The sequence below is a fragment of the Eretmochelys imbricata genome, chromosome 1 (assembly GCF_965152235.1).
Source record: "Eretmochelys imbricata isolate rEreImb1 chromosome 1, rEreImb1.hap1, whole genome shotgun sequence".
Lineage (NCBI taxonomy): Eukaryota > Metazoa > Chordata > Testudines > Cheloniidae > Eretmochelys > Eretmochelys imbricata.
The window spans coordinates 229,237,942-229,254,694 of NC_135572.1; the positions used below are offsets into that span (position 1 = coordinate 229,237,942).

At 40.6% G+C, this 16,753-nt stretch overlaps 1 protein-coding gene across 1 annotated transcript in view; it reads right to left on the bottom strand.

Moving 5' to 3' along the window:
* VWF (von Willebrand factor) overlaps nucleotides 1–16,753 on the bottom strand; it is a 230,040-nt gene that overhangs the window by 20,745 nt on the left and 192,542 nt on the right. Inside the window, exons 44-46 of the mRNA XM_077825238.1 lie at nucleotides 9,455–9,565; nucleotides 3,608–3,791; nucleotides 2,880–2,920 (exon numbers count right to left, since the gene is read on the bottom strand). Of these exons, the coding sequence (XP_077681364.1) occupies nucleotides 2,880–2,920; nucleotides 3,608–3,791; nucleotides 9,455–9,565 (336 nt within the window). The remainder of the gene's footprint in view (nucleotides 1–2,879; nucleotides 2,921–3,607; nucleotides 3,792–9,454; nucleotides 9,566–16,753) is intronic.

A 16,753-nucleotide genomic window follows, 5' to 3' on the forward strand; every position in this document is an offset into this window, starting at 1 on the left:
ACTAGGTTTTTGCATCATATTTCCTATGATTAGGAAACCACTAGAAAGTTCAGTATACAGGGAATAATGTACTAAAATGTAGATTCTCCATAGGAGCTAATGAAAGTTCTGAAATTCCAACGTGCTAGGAATGACATTTTTCAGTAGAATAGCAAGAAGTTAAATTTATGTTGAAATTAGTGTTATTTTGGGGGGAGAAATTTGGGCTTACATTTATTAAAGACAAACTGGAACCACACAACCTCCCCGCCCCCAGATACTAATGCCCCCAAACTTTTGGGAAGTTTATGTCAGGATCCAGTGTTTGCAACATAAGCTCCACCTGTAATGTGTATATAAATTTCTTCTCGGATCAGCATCTTAATGGGCCTTGACAGTACATTTCAGGCAACAAACAGAGCTTACAGTGTGGGGGAACTGAGTAAAGTAAGGAACTGATTTTTTTTTTTCCATTTGTAGAATACACCTATCATATATTCTCTAGACAAACTTATAATAAAACATCAGCATCTGCTAACCCATTGTCAGCGAATGCAACCAAAATAACCCCCCATAAAGATAAAAACGACTCTAGTCTCTCTCAAACATGACACTCAATAAAAGCCTGGGAAAACAGATGAGTGTTACAGCTAATTCCATTTGGTAAATACAGCCACCTGCTTGGAAGCCTGCATTTAAAGCCTGCAGCATTATTTAAAACAGTGGAGTGAGTGCAATAGACCTACTGGAGTACAATATTGGTAACCAGATACAAAACAGAAATGTAAAGGGATTAAGGAAAAACAAAGGGCCAAAATAATCTAACAGATCTGTAGTGAAAGATTCCAAAATTGGACCTATTCACTGAATGAGTTAATGGAGAAAGTTTTCCCTTGATACAAAATGAAACATGAAGCCTATTTTTAAACATTAAGCCTATTTTATTTGCATTCCCAGCATAAAGTTTTGAAATCCAGGAAGTATAAATGTCCTGGGGATACCCCATCTTGATTCCTGACCAGGACTTTGGAACAATCACAGACCAGTGACTCCAGAATATCTGTCTCAACTTTTATATTCCGCATGCTGGGACAGGACGTGGGGAGTTTAGAGAGTGTTGTGGGAATACTCATACAGGGTAACACTGTCAGCTCTGCAAAAGGCCAGCACAAAGCCACTTCAACACTCCAGTGTCATCTAAGCCCTCCACACACATAGCCCAATTAAGACCACGTTTGATTAAATAAATGGCTGATTCTCATATAGAACAGTAATACATTTTGGATCAAAAAGTGTAAGACAAATCTGTATGTTGCTGGGTAAAAAACTAAGATGAATCACTCATGCAAGGGACTTCAGGTTCAGGCTAGCAACAACATGCAGGTGTAAATGCATTGTTTAGTTGCAGCACAGAAGGCCAGTAGGCATCCTAGAATGCAAGAGAATGTAATTGTTATATTACATGACCTAAGGCCATGATTAGGGTCTGCATGGAGTACTGCAGCCAGGTTTGCACACTCTAAATCCCGATAGGGATGCATATATTCTAGAGAATGTAAATAGGAATCAAAGAAAGGAAGCATATTACAACTTAAAAACTCATCCCACAATGCGCTGACAGAAATTTTCTGTTCCTCTGTGGATTTCATTCTCCTGGGAAGGAAATCTCTTACGCAGAAGGAAGGAATGTTATGATGACAGGGCTGTAGTTCTGGTCAGATGACAAGTTTATGCATACGTTACGTGAAAAAACAAGAGACCGAAAAGGGTTCTTATTGCAGTGTGTAGGTACCACAGAGATTTGGGGACAGTTATATTTTAAATAAGCAGCAAGAGGAAAATTTATGGATACTCCTGGAATCTAGAGATTAAAGTTTAGGTTAAATGCATGGAGGGGCTTGTTCCCCTCAAGGGCAATCAGCATATTTGGAATTCTCTGTTACTAGACATACTGCCAGAATATGGATTTAAGAAAACAATGGATAACTGCAAAGACTCGCCAAAGATAGCTTTGGGTATACATGAGCTCAGATGCTTAACTCTGATCATTCTCACCATCATGCATAGGGTTAAACCAGCCACTAGATGTGAGGAGGTCAAGAAGGAATTTTCTCTCAAGGCATTGTGTCACGATCTTGAGGGTGAGATGGGGTCAAGTAGTGAGAAGCACTAAAAGCAAAGGAGAGTCCCCCCCTCCCCTCAGATGCTGTGATGAGTGCTTTCCTTCCTGTTTGAATCTGCTTCAGTCTCTGGGTGGGGCAAGGGAAGTTTCTCCTTTCTCTGGAATGAGCAAGGATCATCTATCAGCATATTTCTCACAAATATGGGAGTGAGAGGACGTGCTGCAGGAGGACTGAGGAGTACAAGCGTTAACAGACACGAGGAGGAAGGTCCTGTGGTGAGGACAAAGAAGGTGTTGGGAGGAGGCCATGGGGAAGTAGCCCAGGGGGTTGTAGCTGTCTCACAGCTGTTCCAGAAGGCACTCTAGACAGCTGCAATCCACAGGGCCCTAGGCTGGAACCCGGGGTAGAGGGCAGACCCGGGTTCCCCCCAAATCCTGACCCAACACAGGAGCTTCCACCAGAAGTAAAGGTCTCTGAGCTGGTCCCCGACCCACATGGTGGATCAGCAGAAACTGCGGGGATTGTTCTTACTCTTTTTTCCCCATGCTGGCCAGTGATGAGGTTATCTGAGTGAATGGCAGATTTGAGCCATAAAAGTGGCCAAACTGAGGGCTGCCGTGACTCTCTGAGGGAAGCAAAATCTGCCAATAAGCGCAGGACCCACCAAGGTAGAGAAGGAACTTTGTCACACTACATAATAGCTAAATCATACTCTACAAATTCTCATTAAAAGATTTAAATATCTTAGAGGCATTTGACATAAGAATATTATCTTACCCCGACAACGGTGCCATTCAGAACACAACCATTCACAGGTTCTGGAAAAGAAAACATATACTTATTAGTGTTACCTATGGCACTACAATAGGTTTTATATATTATAGCCCTGATCCTCCATGCCTTGTACAATTTCCACTGATGTTGATGGGAGTTGTCCCTGCATGAAGACGGCAAGATTTGGCCCTACCCATGCACGATACCTGCCAGAGGTCCTAATTTTGGCAGTGCTGTCCTGAATTCCCCTTCTGAATCTTCCTTAGCTACCTATTTTCAAATATGTAACATGAAGTCACCTACAGTTCAGGCTTCCCACTTAGAGAAGATCGCCTGATAGTTGCTCTATCAGTGGTAGACTCTTCTCCTTTTTCTCCCCACTCTCACTGCTCTCCCCCACTCCTATCCTCACAGCTTCTAACACAAGTATTTCCGTAAGCCAGGTTAAGAGGCAGATGACAAGGAGACAATGAGAGTGACTTGGAAAGAGGAAGTAATAACATGGGCACTGTAACTAATCAAATTTGAATTTCTTCTTCAACTAAAGCCAGGGCTGTTTGCTACTGTCTGGAAGGTGCTGCAGTTTGTATTCACAATATTACAGGACAACTTCAAATTAAATTCATTTCCCTAACATCCATTTTTGTAAGTTCCTAATGAGATGTACAAAATCAGTGAGTAAGCCACAGAACACGAACTCTGATGATGCCGTTAGCAGTTGTGAAACTTACCGCACCGGCAGGAGGGACAGCAATTTGTTATTCGGTCACAGCGCAACTCATATCCTAAATGGCAGGTGGGTGTATCCATGTGAGAACATGACACGTTCCTTTTCTCAACAAAAACTTCATCGTTCACTCGGACACACTTGTTGATAATGCAAGGGCTGAAGGGGGATCGCCACTCTGTGCCGACCTAAGCATGGGAGATTGCAAAAGGGTTAGGAGGAGTTGGTAGTGTTTGTGCAGTGGATAGAGGAGGGGGTGCCATAACAAACCCAAAGTGACCATCTATTTAAGCTGTTGGACACAGACCCAAGCAGTTACTCCCTGTGCTTTAACTCTCAGCATTTTCGTAAAGCCCATGGTAGCCTCCTGTCACCACACAGGTCTCCCTAAATCTTGGTGTGGACCGTGAGGTCATGGAATAGACTGCTGAATAGATTAGAGAATTTAGGGGTGACAGCGACAGATTTAGGAGAAATTTAACTGCATGAAAAATGTGTGCAGGGGGACCATTTACTAGATTTAACTTAAAAATTGCTCTTGGTGGCTGCTCTGGATTCAGAGTAACTATGGCAGATTTGTCTGGGAATTCAGATTTACAGAGACAGAGGCAGACTTTGGACAGAAAGGATTTGTGAATGGAGAAAGGGGTCAGGTCCTTGTTGCTAGATACAGATGGTGGTGCTCGCCACTGGGTGAGAAAGAGTGGGACCCTCAAGATCATACTGCTAGGGAGGGATGCCACAGCAGGCCAGAAAAAAGGGGTTATAGTTGCATGATGGGAGGAGATGCTGACAGAGGCCAGGCCAAAGTCTCGGTTCTGTGCAATCCCACGTTTGCCTAGTGAAAGCACGAACCATGGGATTCTGGGGCTCACTGAAATCTAACATTGTTAATGTTTATACAATGCTTTCAAGAGCTAAAGCACTATACAAATGTGGAATAGTATTAAAGCTCTAATACTTAAGCGTGCCAGATAGAACTGGGACTTCCCACTGTAGCTGTCATCCACAGTGGCCCAAACACCGACAGTGGAGGAAGATTGACTACAATTAAGAATCATTTCAGAACCTTGGGAAGGGAACTGAAGATGAAATTGGCTTCCCATCTGTGCCATGAACAAGCAAAGAAAGCAAACGACTGACAGCAATGTCAGGTTTCAGAGTAACAGCCATGTTAGCCTGTATTCGCAAAAAGAAAAGGAGTACTTGTGGCACCTTAGAGATGTGTGAGCACCTGGGATTCTGAGAGCCATTGAACATGTTCTCTGAATAGAGATAATCTGGGAACGTCTTTCTTTCTTTTGTCTTCTTGGGAAAGATCTAAAGGGCTCAGTCCTGTAAGACTGCCAGTGACTAACTCCCAGTGACATTGGCTTTGATTCAGCACGGTACTGAAGCACGTGTCTAGCTTTAGAAATGGGAGTCGTTCTTAATGAGAGATGAGGAAGAGCCAAGCCCCTTGCAAGATTTTTTTTTTTAAATGATGTTTCCCCATTCACTATGAGACACATGATGTGGTACATTTAAAAAAAAATCAAATTAAAATAAATACATAATAAATCATTCCTCATAATTACAGCTTAAAGACCATAAGCTATTTTAGTTTGTGGCTTTTTGGCTAAGAAAAATCACCTTGGTTCTAGCAGATAGAAGATAAAGGTAGAACTCATCGCAAAATATGTCCAAATTAGAAATATTCATTAGAAAAAAAGGCTGATAAATATTCACAGTCATTTACACAAATCTGGCAGCATAAAGGGTCTTTAGAGTGGGTGTACATGTAACTTACTGCCAGAGTGTTGTCAAGGGGCCTTAGTGTAAATGCAATTGGGCTCTCATTGTCTAATACTAAGAAGACCATCAACCTTCAATGTAGGAAACACTGGGAAAGTCAGTCCTCTTTTTTCTGTCACCTGATGAGTTATTTCAGTGTTAATGGGTGGAAAGAAACACAGTTACACACCTCAGTAGATATGGATTCTATGTTTTATCTAGGATGGTAAAAGATATTAGATGCAGTGGAAGATGACAGCATGTTTCTTTGACAGCTTGATATGTAAAGCAGAGAATGATGTTGGTACATGGGACTGCCCTCAGTTAAAATGTGAGAGGTGAAGACTTTGCGCTGTTGCGTTATTTATTATTTATTAATTATGAGTAATAGTAGTATTAAGGAAAGAAGCTGATTTTCTCTGAAAAAAAATGCAATGAAGAATTCGCACCGAATAGTTGTAGACAGCCATACAGGTAACTGTGGAAGCGGTTTAGCAAATCTGTTATAAACTGGGGAGGAGAAGCAGGAGGAACGGAAGGTCTAGCATTCTAATATCTTTAACTTACCATTTTCCTTCCCTACTGTTTTGATCCCCAGCCGCTGCACAGGATTCGGCAATTTAATGCTACTAGGGCAGGCAGAGGCTTGCCAAGGGCTCGCAGGGTTAAGAGCAGAACAAAATGATTAGGCTGAAGAAATACGTAAATGAAGGGAAAAAGAAAACCGGTATCCACCTTGCTTTGAAGACTAGTGGGATGTCTGCTGCACATGTAAATGGGGTCTGGGCTTTTTCCTTTATTATTTATTACATTTTTTCCAGCTATTCATTTACTGTTGAACTCTCTGGAACAGTCACAAAGAAATTTTACTCAATGTGGTGCTGAAAATAAAAAGAACAGGAGGACTTGTGGCACCTTAGAGATGAACACATTTATTACAGCGTAAGCGTTCGTGAGCTACAGCTCACTTCATCGGATGCATTCATGAGCTGTAGCTCACGCAAGCTTATGCTCAAATAAATGTGTTCGTCTCTAAGGTGCCACAAGTCCTCCTGTTCTTTTTGCAAATACAGACTAACACGGCTGCTACTCTGAAACCTGAAAATAAAATGTTATTCTGAGCAGACAAGTGCAGCAGGGGCAACCACAGTACTGGCTTCTTCTTATTATCCCCCAGAAATGTGCTTCAACTCTGAGACTCTTTTTAGTGGGGAGAGAGAGAATTCACTCTCCACCTAGAGCTGTCAAAAGATCTCCATTGTTTGTCAAAAGCAGTTTTGTTTTCACATTTTCAAAATAAAACATTTTGATTTTTCAGTTCAAAATGGGCCTTCGTTTTGAAATTTCATGCATTTTAAAAAAAAATGTTAAAAAATGCTTGAAATTGAATTGAAATGTTGTGTTCAACCTGAAATGTTTTTTTTTTTCAACTTTTTAATTCACTGAAATTTTTTTAAAAACCATTAGTTTTCAATTCAACTCAAAACGGATTTATTTTTCAGTTTTTTGGAATTGCCAGCAAACCGAAAAAACTGTTATTTGCACAGCTCTATCTCCATCCCCATTCAATTCCTGGCATCACTGAGTGTGCCAATGAATATATAAATGTGATGTCCTGCTTGAAGCACAGTGACACCAGCTACTCAGTTCAAACAGTCCACTGCACAGACTTCTCATGGTAATATCTTTACATCACGTCTAACCTCAGATAGATTGAGCTGACAACCTACAGATGAATAAGTGTTCACGGTGGTCAGTATCCTCGTACCGGTCTCTTGAGCCATCCATAGTAAAGTTCTAATCTTATATACACACAAAGGACAGAGAGATGGTCTTTTCGAGTTTTCAAATATTGAACAGTGGATGTGGGTGTTTACAGCCAGAACTGACTGAGAGCTATAAAAAAAAAAATCACTTCTTTTCAGTATGACTGGTTGACTTTCAAAGGCTAAGAAAAACTCAGTTTACATCATTCGATGCCCACGTTTACCAACAGCAGACATTAGCATTTTAACTCTCTGATGCCATTAAATTCCACCTGATCTGCAAGAAGGGAGCGTGTGTTTTTATAGCAGCTCATTGTTATTCAACAGCGCTCATACTGCAGGAATGTTGAGGCTATGGGGCTGCATGTTTTATAACAAAGTGCTATGACTTCAGGAACATAGAACCATGTGCGCTGTCTCAGTGTTGTGTCAAATTTCAGAAGCAACAAGGACTATTTACATTTTTAAAGGCAAAAAAAAAGCCAAAATATTTTGAATTAGAATGTTTGGGGGAGAATCATAAGGGACTCAATTTAGCAAAGCACTAGAACATATGTTTAAAGTTAAGCATGGATAGAACTGTCCAAATAATCGACTTTTTGGTTTACTGGACAAACCAAAAATTTTTTTTAAAGAGTTTTGAATCGACACTCCCCCCAGAATCAGTTTTATTGGCTAAACAAATCAATAATTTTGACCCAAAATGAAATGTTTCATTTTAATTTGGGCAATTTTAAACTGTTTTTTTATTAAAAGCAAAGAAAATTCAGAAATGCCATTCACAAAACCACCAGAGATGATGGAGGTGTGCCCCCCTACAGCTCTGTGGTCAGGGGACTCATCTGGGAGGGGGAAGAATTGGGTTCCAGTCCCTGTTCCAATGAATACTTAATTATTTATACGAAGTGGAACAGCTTCAACAGGACAACTGAGAGAGACCCACACCACAATATCCCATAGCCATGTGGTCAGGACCCTTACCTGTAATGGGGGAAACCCAAGTTCAAATCCCTACCCATATCATGCAGAGCAGAGATTTGAAGTGGTGGCCTCCTGCATCGCAGCTGAGTGCTCTAGCCACAGTTTTATAAAGGGGATACCTCCTCCTCTTTTGTGAATGGCATCTAACTCTGCTGGTGACTTTAGGCCTGCCATTTTTTCATTTTGCCAATGTGTGGCAAATTTGCAAATAGTTTTGCTCAACCCAAAACTGCATTTTGCAGTGAATAAATGATTTGTTTTAAAAAATGTTGCCCAGCTCTGAGCACGGGTTTAAGTCTCATCGGTTTTAATTAGATTTTTACACATGCTTAATTTTTTTTTACTGAATCAGGGCTTATTGGTTCACATCCAAGCAATAAATTATTTTTAAGGCAAGGGGGAAAATGCAAATATTTTCCTGACTAAATTATTTGGATAGGTTATCCTATATTCAGGAAGGTTTAATGTCTTCCTGTTCCTTTTTTTTTAGTGTCACTAATATGTGGGAGGTCTTTCTAAAAGATATGCGCTAGCTCAAACAGAAGCTATGGGCTTAATGCAGGAATTAATATGTCATGTTCTATGGTCTGTGTTCTGTAGGAGGTTGGACTAGATGATCGTGATGCTCCTTTCTTGTCATACAATGTATGACTGTAGCGTCTGAACCAAGTGCATTACTACCGGCTCAGGTTAACAGAGCCTAAAACATTAAGATTAAGAGACTTTGGAGCACAGTACTGGAAGATTCCCTCCTCTTCTACTGACTTGCTGTTTGATTGTGGGCAAGTCACCCGGGGCTATGTCTACACTACAAGGTAGAGATGTGATTCTCAGCTCCTGTGCACCTACTCGCTCTAGCTCGATGACAGCCAGCCCAAGAATGAATAGTAGTTACAGGGAGCAGCTTCAGAGGCACAGGATAGCCATGCGGAGTACAAATCCAACTTCACCCTTTGGGTACGTACTCAGCATGGAGCCCCAGTGCTGCTGCCTGTGGAGAGAGTACGTGTAGGCAAGTTGGGAACCACACCCCCTTGCTCATAGCGCACAAGGAGCCTTAGTCGCTCTATGCCTCAGCTGGGCATAATAATATCTCACGCACAGAAGCATTGTAAGGTTTACTTTAAATTTGTAACATACATTTGAAGATGTGAACTGGTATTACTACTCCTAATAAACTAAACATGGACATGACAACCAGCTGATCTGTGTACACAATAAGCAACCTGCACATTTTCCCTTCTTCTCCAGAAGAGAAAAACGTTTTAGTCCCATCTCCTAAACGAGGAGGACTGAGCACATTGTTAGCAGCACGGAACTCTTGACCTTACCTCATGCAAACGAACATCTACATCCCCTCGAGACCATGAGTTCTGCTCTTCACACATAGTCTTCTGACATTTTCCACAACACTCCCCTTCCTGGCTGACATATATATATCCCTAGAAGAGGAGAACAAGGTAGTGATTGTAGTTATATTAGAAAGCCACATAAGACAATGAGAAGTTTGATGATGATATATTTGCAAGAGACACTTAACGTTAACGTTGTGTCATAGTACAATTTCTTCTTGTATAGTGCAGTTTAAACAAAACTATAAGGACACAGGAATTGCTGTAACAGAATAAACGGTCCATGGTAAGTGGCCAATATTATGTGTTTCAGAAGAATGTGAAAAACCCTCATAATTGTGCACTATTATTCACTACAGGTGGAGACTTCTAACTGATTATCGGCTGCTGATTCGTTTACTGAAGCCATTGATTTTTTCCCACTAACTAGAGTAACTGCAGACATTATTTATTCATGTGTCTAGTCCATTTTGAATCTTACTAAGGGCCCAGTCCTGAGAGGATATGAGCATCTCCAGTGAAGTGCTGAGCAGCCTCTCTCTGAATTCAATGAGAGTCTATGGTGCCTAGCACTTTGCAGGATTACCATCATTATTATTATTACTATTATTGTGTTGCAGGAACACTGGCAGGCCCCAAATAAGGATCAGAGCTCAATTGCACTAGGTTCTGTATAAATCATGCAATAAAAAAGAGATAAGTCTTGCCACATATCTAGATTGTAAGCACATTGGGGCAAGAGTTAACAGATAAATGAGACAAACAAGGAAAGACGGACGGGGAGGCTGAGGTAACATTAAAATGAGCATGTTTTGGTCCCTAAACTATTTCTTTCAATAATATCTTGCACCAGTGAGTTCCAACATTTAATTGTATACAAGCATTTTCTTTTATCCAGGTAAAATTTGCTGCACTTTGCACTACCCTATTGTTCTGAGGAAGAGCAAATTAATGCACTCTACCTGCCTATTCCTCTTATTTTATATAATATCAATTTCATCTGTTCCTTTTCTGTGCTGTAAAAGACCTGTCAAAGTCCACCAGGACTTCCCAAGTCACGGCACCCGATGCACAGGTTAGTTATGAAGAGGTGCCCACTGGCTTGGACCCTATGGATTGGGAAAAATAGCAGCGAAATCTCTCAGACACTATGGTGCAGTAGGAGAAAGCTAAAGGGAAGAAAAACAGCAGCACATCTCTCTTCTCCCTCTCCTCTCATGTCCCACCCAATCTCAGAGCAGCTCCTCTTCTGCCTCAACTCTTTTGCTTTCACAGCGATCAGCTCTGAGGGAAGCTCTCAAGTGGCTGCAAAGAACTGTGGGATAGGGCAGGTCTTGGGAAGAAACCCAATGTGAATCCCAGGTGAAATAAACCTTTAAGAATCACTCTATCATCTCCATTTTTTTAAAAAAACAAAACACTCATTATATAACTACGGGAGTTTTTAAAAAATGACCTTGCTCTGATTTACAACTATTATGAAATAAGAAAATGTAAGAAAGAACTGTTCTAGCAGCACCATGGTTGTTAATCAGAACAGTCAACAAAAAGGAGGGAATTCACAATTAAGGGTGAATCAGAAACATTTTTTAATATATTCAGCCATCTTACTGGGTTTACACTCAAACAAAGGTGGAGAGCTATTCGGAGTTGTTATAGCCAATCTCCTCAGTTTGCAGACAATTGCATACAGAGCAGAAAAATGTATTAGCTGATCATTTCACTGGTGATTTGGCCACTACTTTCCTTGAAAGTAAAATAACCAACCACCACACTGTATAAAACACTGGAGCATCTGGCTCACTGAAAGAAAGCAATGATCTTTATTTCTCCATCTCTGGGTTTGAAAAGCATGGAGTCCCATAGGGCATAGAGCAGTTCTACTTTCAATACTGAGCTGGCAACATGATGACCTGAATTTGAGATGAGGACTAAAATATTAAATAAGCTCAGTGCCACTTTTCACTCTGGTTTTACATCTGTAAAGTGATTGTGTGCTTTTTAGGAAGGCTCTGCATGGATGTTGGAAGGCTTGACCCCATTACTCCTGTCCCCGCCACAGTTAGCCCAACCAAATGTCAATATCAGCTTCTTTTCATGGACAGCCCAATCGCTGTACCTGAAAGCATGAGCCACCTGGAATAATGAATGGGGAAGATCCGAGTGCGAAGTTGACAGATCTTCACAAACATATGTATTTAACAGAGTTGTTTGGGAAATATTTTGTTCTCATGAAACATTTCAATTCAAACACATTTTGCTACTGTTTTTGTCATAATTTTTCTTTGCAGATTTTTAGGTTTCCATTGAAAATTTTCAGTTTGAAACCAAAACATTTTTGGTTTTCAACAAAAGTGTTCAATGAACATACGAATTTTTTTTCATAAGAATTTTTGTTTTGCCAAAAATATATATATATCTGGTAAAAATCTTTCAACAGGAAATTTTCCTCTAGCTCTAGTATTTAACTCAGAAATTCAAAACAGCCTGATGAAGAGTTTACCTGAACAAATTTTAGCCTGTAGATTCTGCAAACAGTTTGCAAACAGACTATACATTTGATCTTTCGATATTAAACCTCCATGACTGGTCACTTAAACATGGCTTCTGTTCCCTTTTTGAATAACTTTTATTATGTCTTTTATTATAAATATTTTAGGCCTTGGTCCTGCAGCGTGATTCATGTGGACAGAACTCTGAAGGTAATGGGGCTTCCTGTGGGCACAGAGGTTTGCCCACGTACATCACAATGGAAGACTGAATCTTTAGTAGTGTAATTTTGATTGTGTGTGAAGTCGTGCGGCTGAATATGTTATTTTGCATTGCTTCTGTTTGTTAAATATATGTCAGAAGCACCAAAGGCATGTGACAGATGCTTTTTATCTTTGTTATAAATTCAAATATACAAATAAAAATAAGTTAATAAGCTGCTTTTGCCCAGGATTTATTCAGTTTCTTTATTTAGCTATTTATTTATTTATTTATTTATTCAGAATTTATTCAGTGGATTCTGGCTGTGGGGTCTGAAATTACAAAGAAAATGGGGTGAAAATAGCAGATCTGAAATATGCTTCAGAATTCTCAACAATTTTCACAAATACATTTTCCCACAACTAATGGCCCAGCTAGAGGTGCAAATGACATCATGGCTCTTTGTGGGACTGGAAACTAAGTCAGACCCTCCATGGATCTGGCTCATTTAGGATACCTTTAGGATACCAGGTCTCCTCTAATAGTATAAAGAATTGTTCTCCAGTAGACGAATCAGTCGATTTATTTACAACATGAAAGTAAGAGCTCACAAGTTCAAAAACAGTTCCTTTTATTTGTTTTAAGTCACAAATGGGTGCAAGTTAAATTTTTAGTAAAGGAAAATATATGACGACTATCAGGAAAAATAAGCTCTTTTTAGGCAGCTCCATAACCTCCTCAAAGAAGTGATGGAAGCCTGTTTGGGGATCTGAAACTCAACTGGATAAAGTACTAGAACATATATTGCTGGGAACAACTCTTCATTGGGCAGTATATGGACAAAATGATCAAGGGTACATCTACACTGCCCCCTCCCTGGCTTCAGAGCCTGAGCTCCAGCACAAACTCAAATGTCTACACAGGTATTTTTAGTGCCGTAATGTGAACCCAAGTCTATAGACCCGGGCTCTGATTCGCTGAAGTGGGTTTGAAAATGCAGTGTAGACAGACCTCTAGTAGATTCTTAGATACTATGGTGATGAGTGCCACAAAAATTTCTGGATAGATTGGATTAGACAGACTAGAAAATCTTTACCATCTCTATCCTCCATAGTTCTGGGACCACTTGTGATTCAGAGATGCAACATTGTTTGACACTTTTTGTTCTAGTTTCTACTTACTGCACTGACTCAACATTCTGCTAGTTCCCCTGTTTTCAAGGACTGATCTTCTGTTTTTATTTCTTTTCCCCCCCTCCACTCTGGTCTTTTATACATTTGGAGTTCACATTTCAAATAGAGATTCAAAACTCAGAATGAGCCTGTGGTAAATTTCCAAGCGTCTGTCACATTGACATGAAGATCACTGTCTATGGGTTTGAAAAATCCTATTGCCCTGGGAGGTAAGGGATAACGAACACAAATCATCCTTCACACTTGAGCAGGTGCACATGGCTGACTTGGGAGTAATAATAAGCAGCAGCTGTGGGGAAACTTACACGAGTTTAGTTACACCAACTCTCTCCCCCAGCACAGGCTCTGAGACAGAGTTGGTCTCAACAAGGGAAGGTGACAGCATATGGATAAAATCACAGGATAGAGAATATTCACACTCTGTTGAATTGGAGTTAGGTTTGCAATAAACATAGGAGGAACTCGAGTTAATTCCATGCCCTTCAGAAGTGACAGAGGATTTTACATTCTGATTCATTGACTATTTAAGGTTATTAAAGGGATCCACATATTCTGTGACTTGGCATATTTCCATATATTCTCTTTAATTCTAACTTTCCACGAGGTCTGGGAGCTGCTGCACACTTCATCCTCAGGAGGATGCTGAGTCTTTGCAAACAGAATAGAGACTCTTTCAGATCTCCCTTTAACAATAGGGTGGAAAAGAAAGACAGTGGAGATCATCCCTCAAAATAGGAACTTTTCTTAAAAATCCATGAATATTTGGCACTTAAATACCATGTGGATGGATATATTACAGACTGACACAGATTAAAGGGATATAATCAGAGATTGAGAGAGACTGGGATAGATCCAATAGGATTTATTTGCATGAAGCTGAAATATTCAGGGCCAGCTCCTCAGTTGGTGTAAATCAGCACAGCTCTATTGATTGAGCTACACTGATTTACACCAGCTGAGCATCTGGTCCCCAGTTTATGAGTCTTCAAAGCATTATGATTTATTGTTCCTTGTTCTGCAATGAGCTAATGCAATAAAAACAAAGCATTCGTAACAATCTTCCAAGTCATTTATATGGTTACTAAATATGATCATTTCACAGTCAACACTCAAACTACCGTCTTCCTTTAAAATATATTTTCTTTGATCTTTCATGAATATAATGTTAGCCTTTTACAGTTATGCTTAACATATGGGAGAAGACAAACTTTGCTACTTCAAAGAAAAATGTCAGTTTGAAATACTGGAGATTAAAGTAGTAGATTTCATGGTCAGCATCCATTACAATCATCATTTACCATGCCTCGGCATGAATGCTCCAAATGCTCTTGTGTTATAATTTAACACGGTTCTCAAGAGACCTGAAAATCTTTCATAATCGATTTACACACACTTAGCCAAATGGGTCTGATTAAGACGTGTATCACTGAAAGTTATGTATGAAATGCTTTTCATAATCACATCACCCTTAAACTGAATATGTTTATATCATTTACCCAGGTTCCTGATTTTAAGGATGCTGACAGGAAGCAAGAATGAAAGCAGGTGTTCCCCTCACATTAATTAGTGTTTGTATAGTCCTTTGAAATTGTAACCCACTGTATTATTATTATTATGCTCCAGAGAGCTATTTTGATGTACTCATACAGAAATCATGTTGTAAAACCTCCAGAACAGTAAGGTGTAGACACTACTCCTCCTAGTGGCAGATTCAGCAATTACAGCAATGACCCATTTGCTCTCCCAGAAACTCCTTGCCACTAGAAAGAATGAGAAGGGGAGAAAAGAGAAACGAGGGCCGTGACATAGGTCAAAGCAAATCCATTTATATTTTGCAAGTTGGAGTTGATCTGAATGGAAAGATTTTGAGGGTGGATTTTATTTCATTGTTAATTTTTTATATCTGTACAAGCACTTTGAAATAGGTGCATTTTAATGAAAAGTGTAGAAACATATCACACAAAATAAATGGAGATTTTTGAAAACAAAGTCAGTTTCAAACTTGATCTTACCATGAAGGATCTGGGGGTTATAGTGGATAACAAACTAAATATGAATCAACAACGTAACACCGTTGCAAAAACAGCTAACATCATTCCGGGATGTGTTTGCAGAAGTGTTGTAAGCAAGACACAAGAAGAGGAGGTTAATTACTTGTAACTGGAGGTTCTTCAAGATGTGTGCTCCCTATTTGTATTCCATACGTGGGTGTGTATGCACAGCATGTGCATGAGTCCGGAAGGTTTTCCTAGCAGTGTCCGTTGACCCGCATGTGCATCGAGCCTCTCCAGTGTCCCTCTTGCATTGAGTAGTCCAGTCTGCAGCAGAAGGTGTGGAGGGCGGGGACTGGAATACAAATAGGCATCACACATCTCAAAGAACCTCCAGTAACAGGTAAATAACCTCTCCTTCTTCTTCTTCGAGCGATGGTCCCTATATGCATTCCAGACATGGGTGATTAGCGAGCAGTGGTCAGTGCAGAGGTGGGTGCGATGATGCGATAGGAAATGAAGTCTGCAGTATGGCTTGGCCCACAGCAGCATCTGTAGCTGCCGCTTGCTAAATGATGTAGTGGGTCGTGAACGTGGGGATGGAGCGCCAGGTTGTTGCACAACAGATGTCTTGTCATGAAGATGTCTGAGGGGCAGGCTGATGTAGTCACTTGTGCTTGCATAGAGTGCGCTGTGACTCCATCAGGCAGTGGTACATTGGATTGTGTGCAGCATTTGTGGATGCAACCAGAGACCCATTTGGAGATTCATTGGGAGGGGAGGGCTTGGTCCTTGGATTGGTCAGTGATGGCCACAAATATTTTCAGCGATGTGAAAAAGGAATGAGTCCAGTGGAGGTAGAATGTCAGTGCACAGTGGTCGTCAGGGAGTGCAGAGCTCCCTGTCCATGTGGGAGGCGTGTGGTTTGGGGTGGAAAACAGGTAGGTAGATGCACTGATTAAGGTGGAACTCCAACACTACCTTTAGGAGGAATTTCGGGTGAAGTCATAAGCAAACTTTATCCTTGTGGGAGACGGTGTAAGGGTAGTCCGCCATCATGGCCACCAGTTCACTGACCCATCTAGCTAAAGGTAAGACTACCAAGAATATCACCTTCATGGAGAGGTGGAAAAGGGAGCACATTGCCAGAAGCTCACAAGGTGGCTTTGTGAGGGCAGACAGGATGAGATTGATGTCTCATGGGGTATGGCCTTGAGCACTGGTGGGAAAGTATTAGAATCATAGAAGATTAGGGTTGGAAGAGACCTCAGGAGGTCATCTAGTCCAACCTCTGCTCAAAGCAGGACCAACCCCAAATAAATCATCCCACCACAGGCTTTGTCAAGCCAGGCCTCAAAAACCTTTAAGGATTGAGATTCCACCACCTCCCTACGTAACCCATT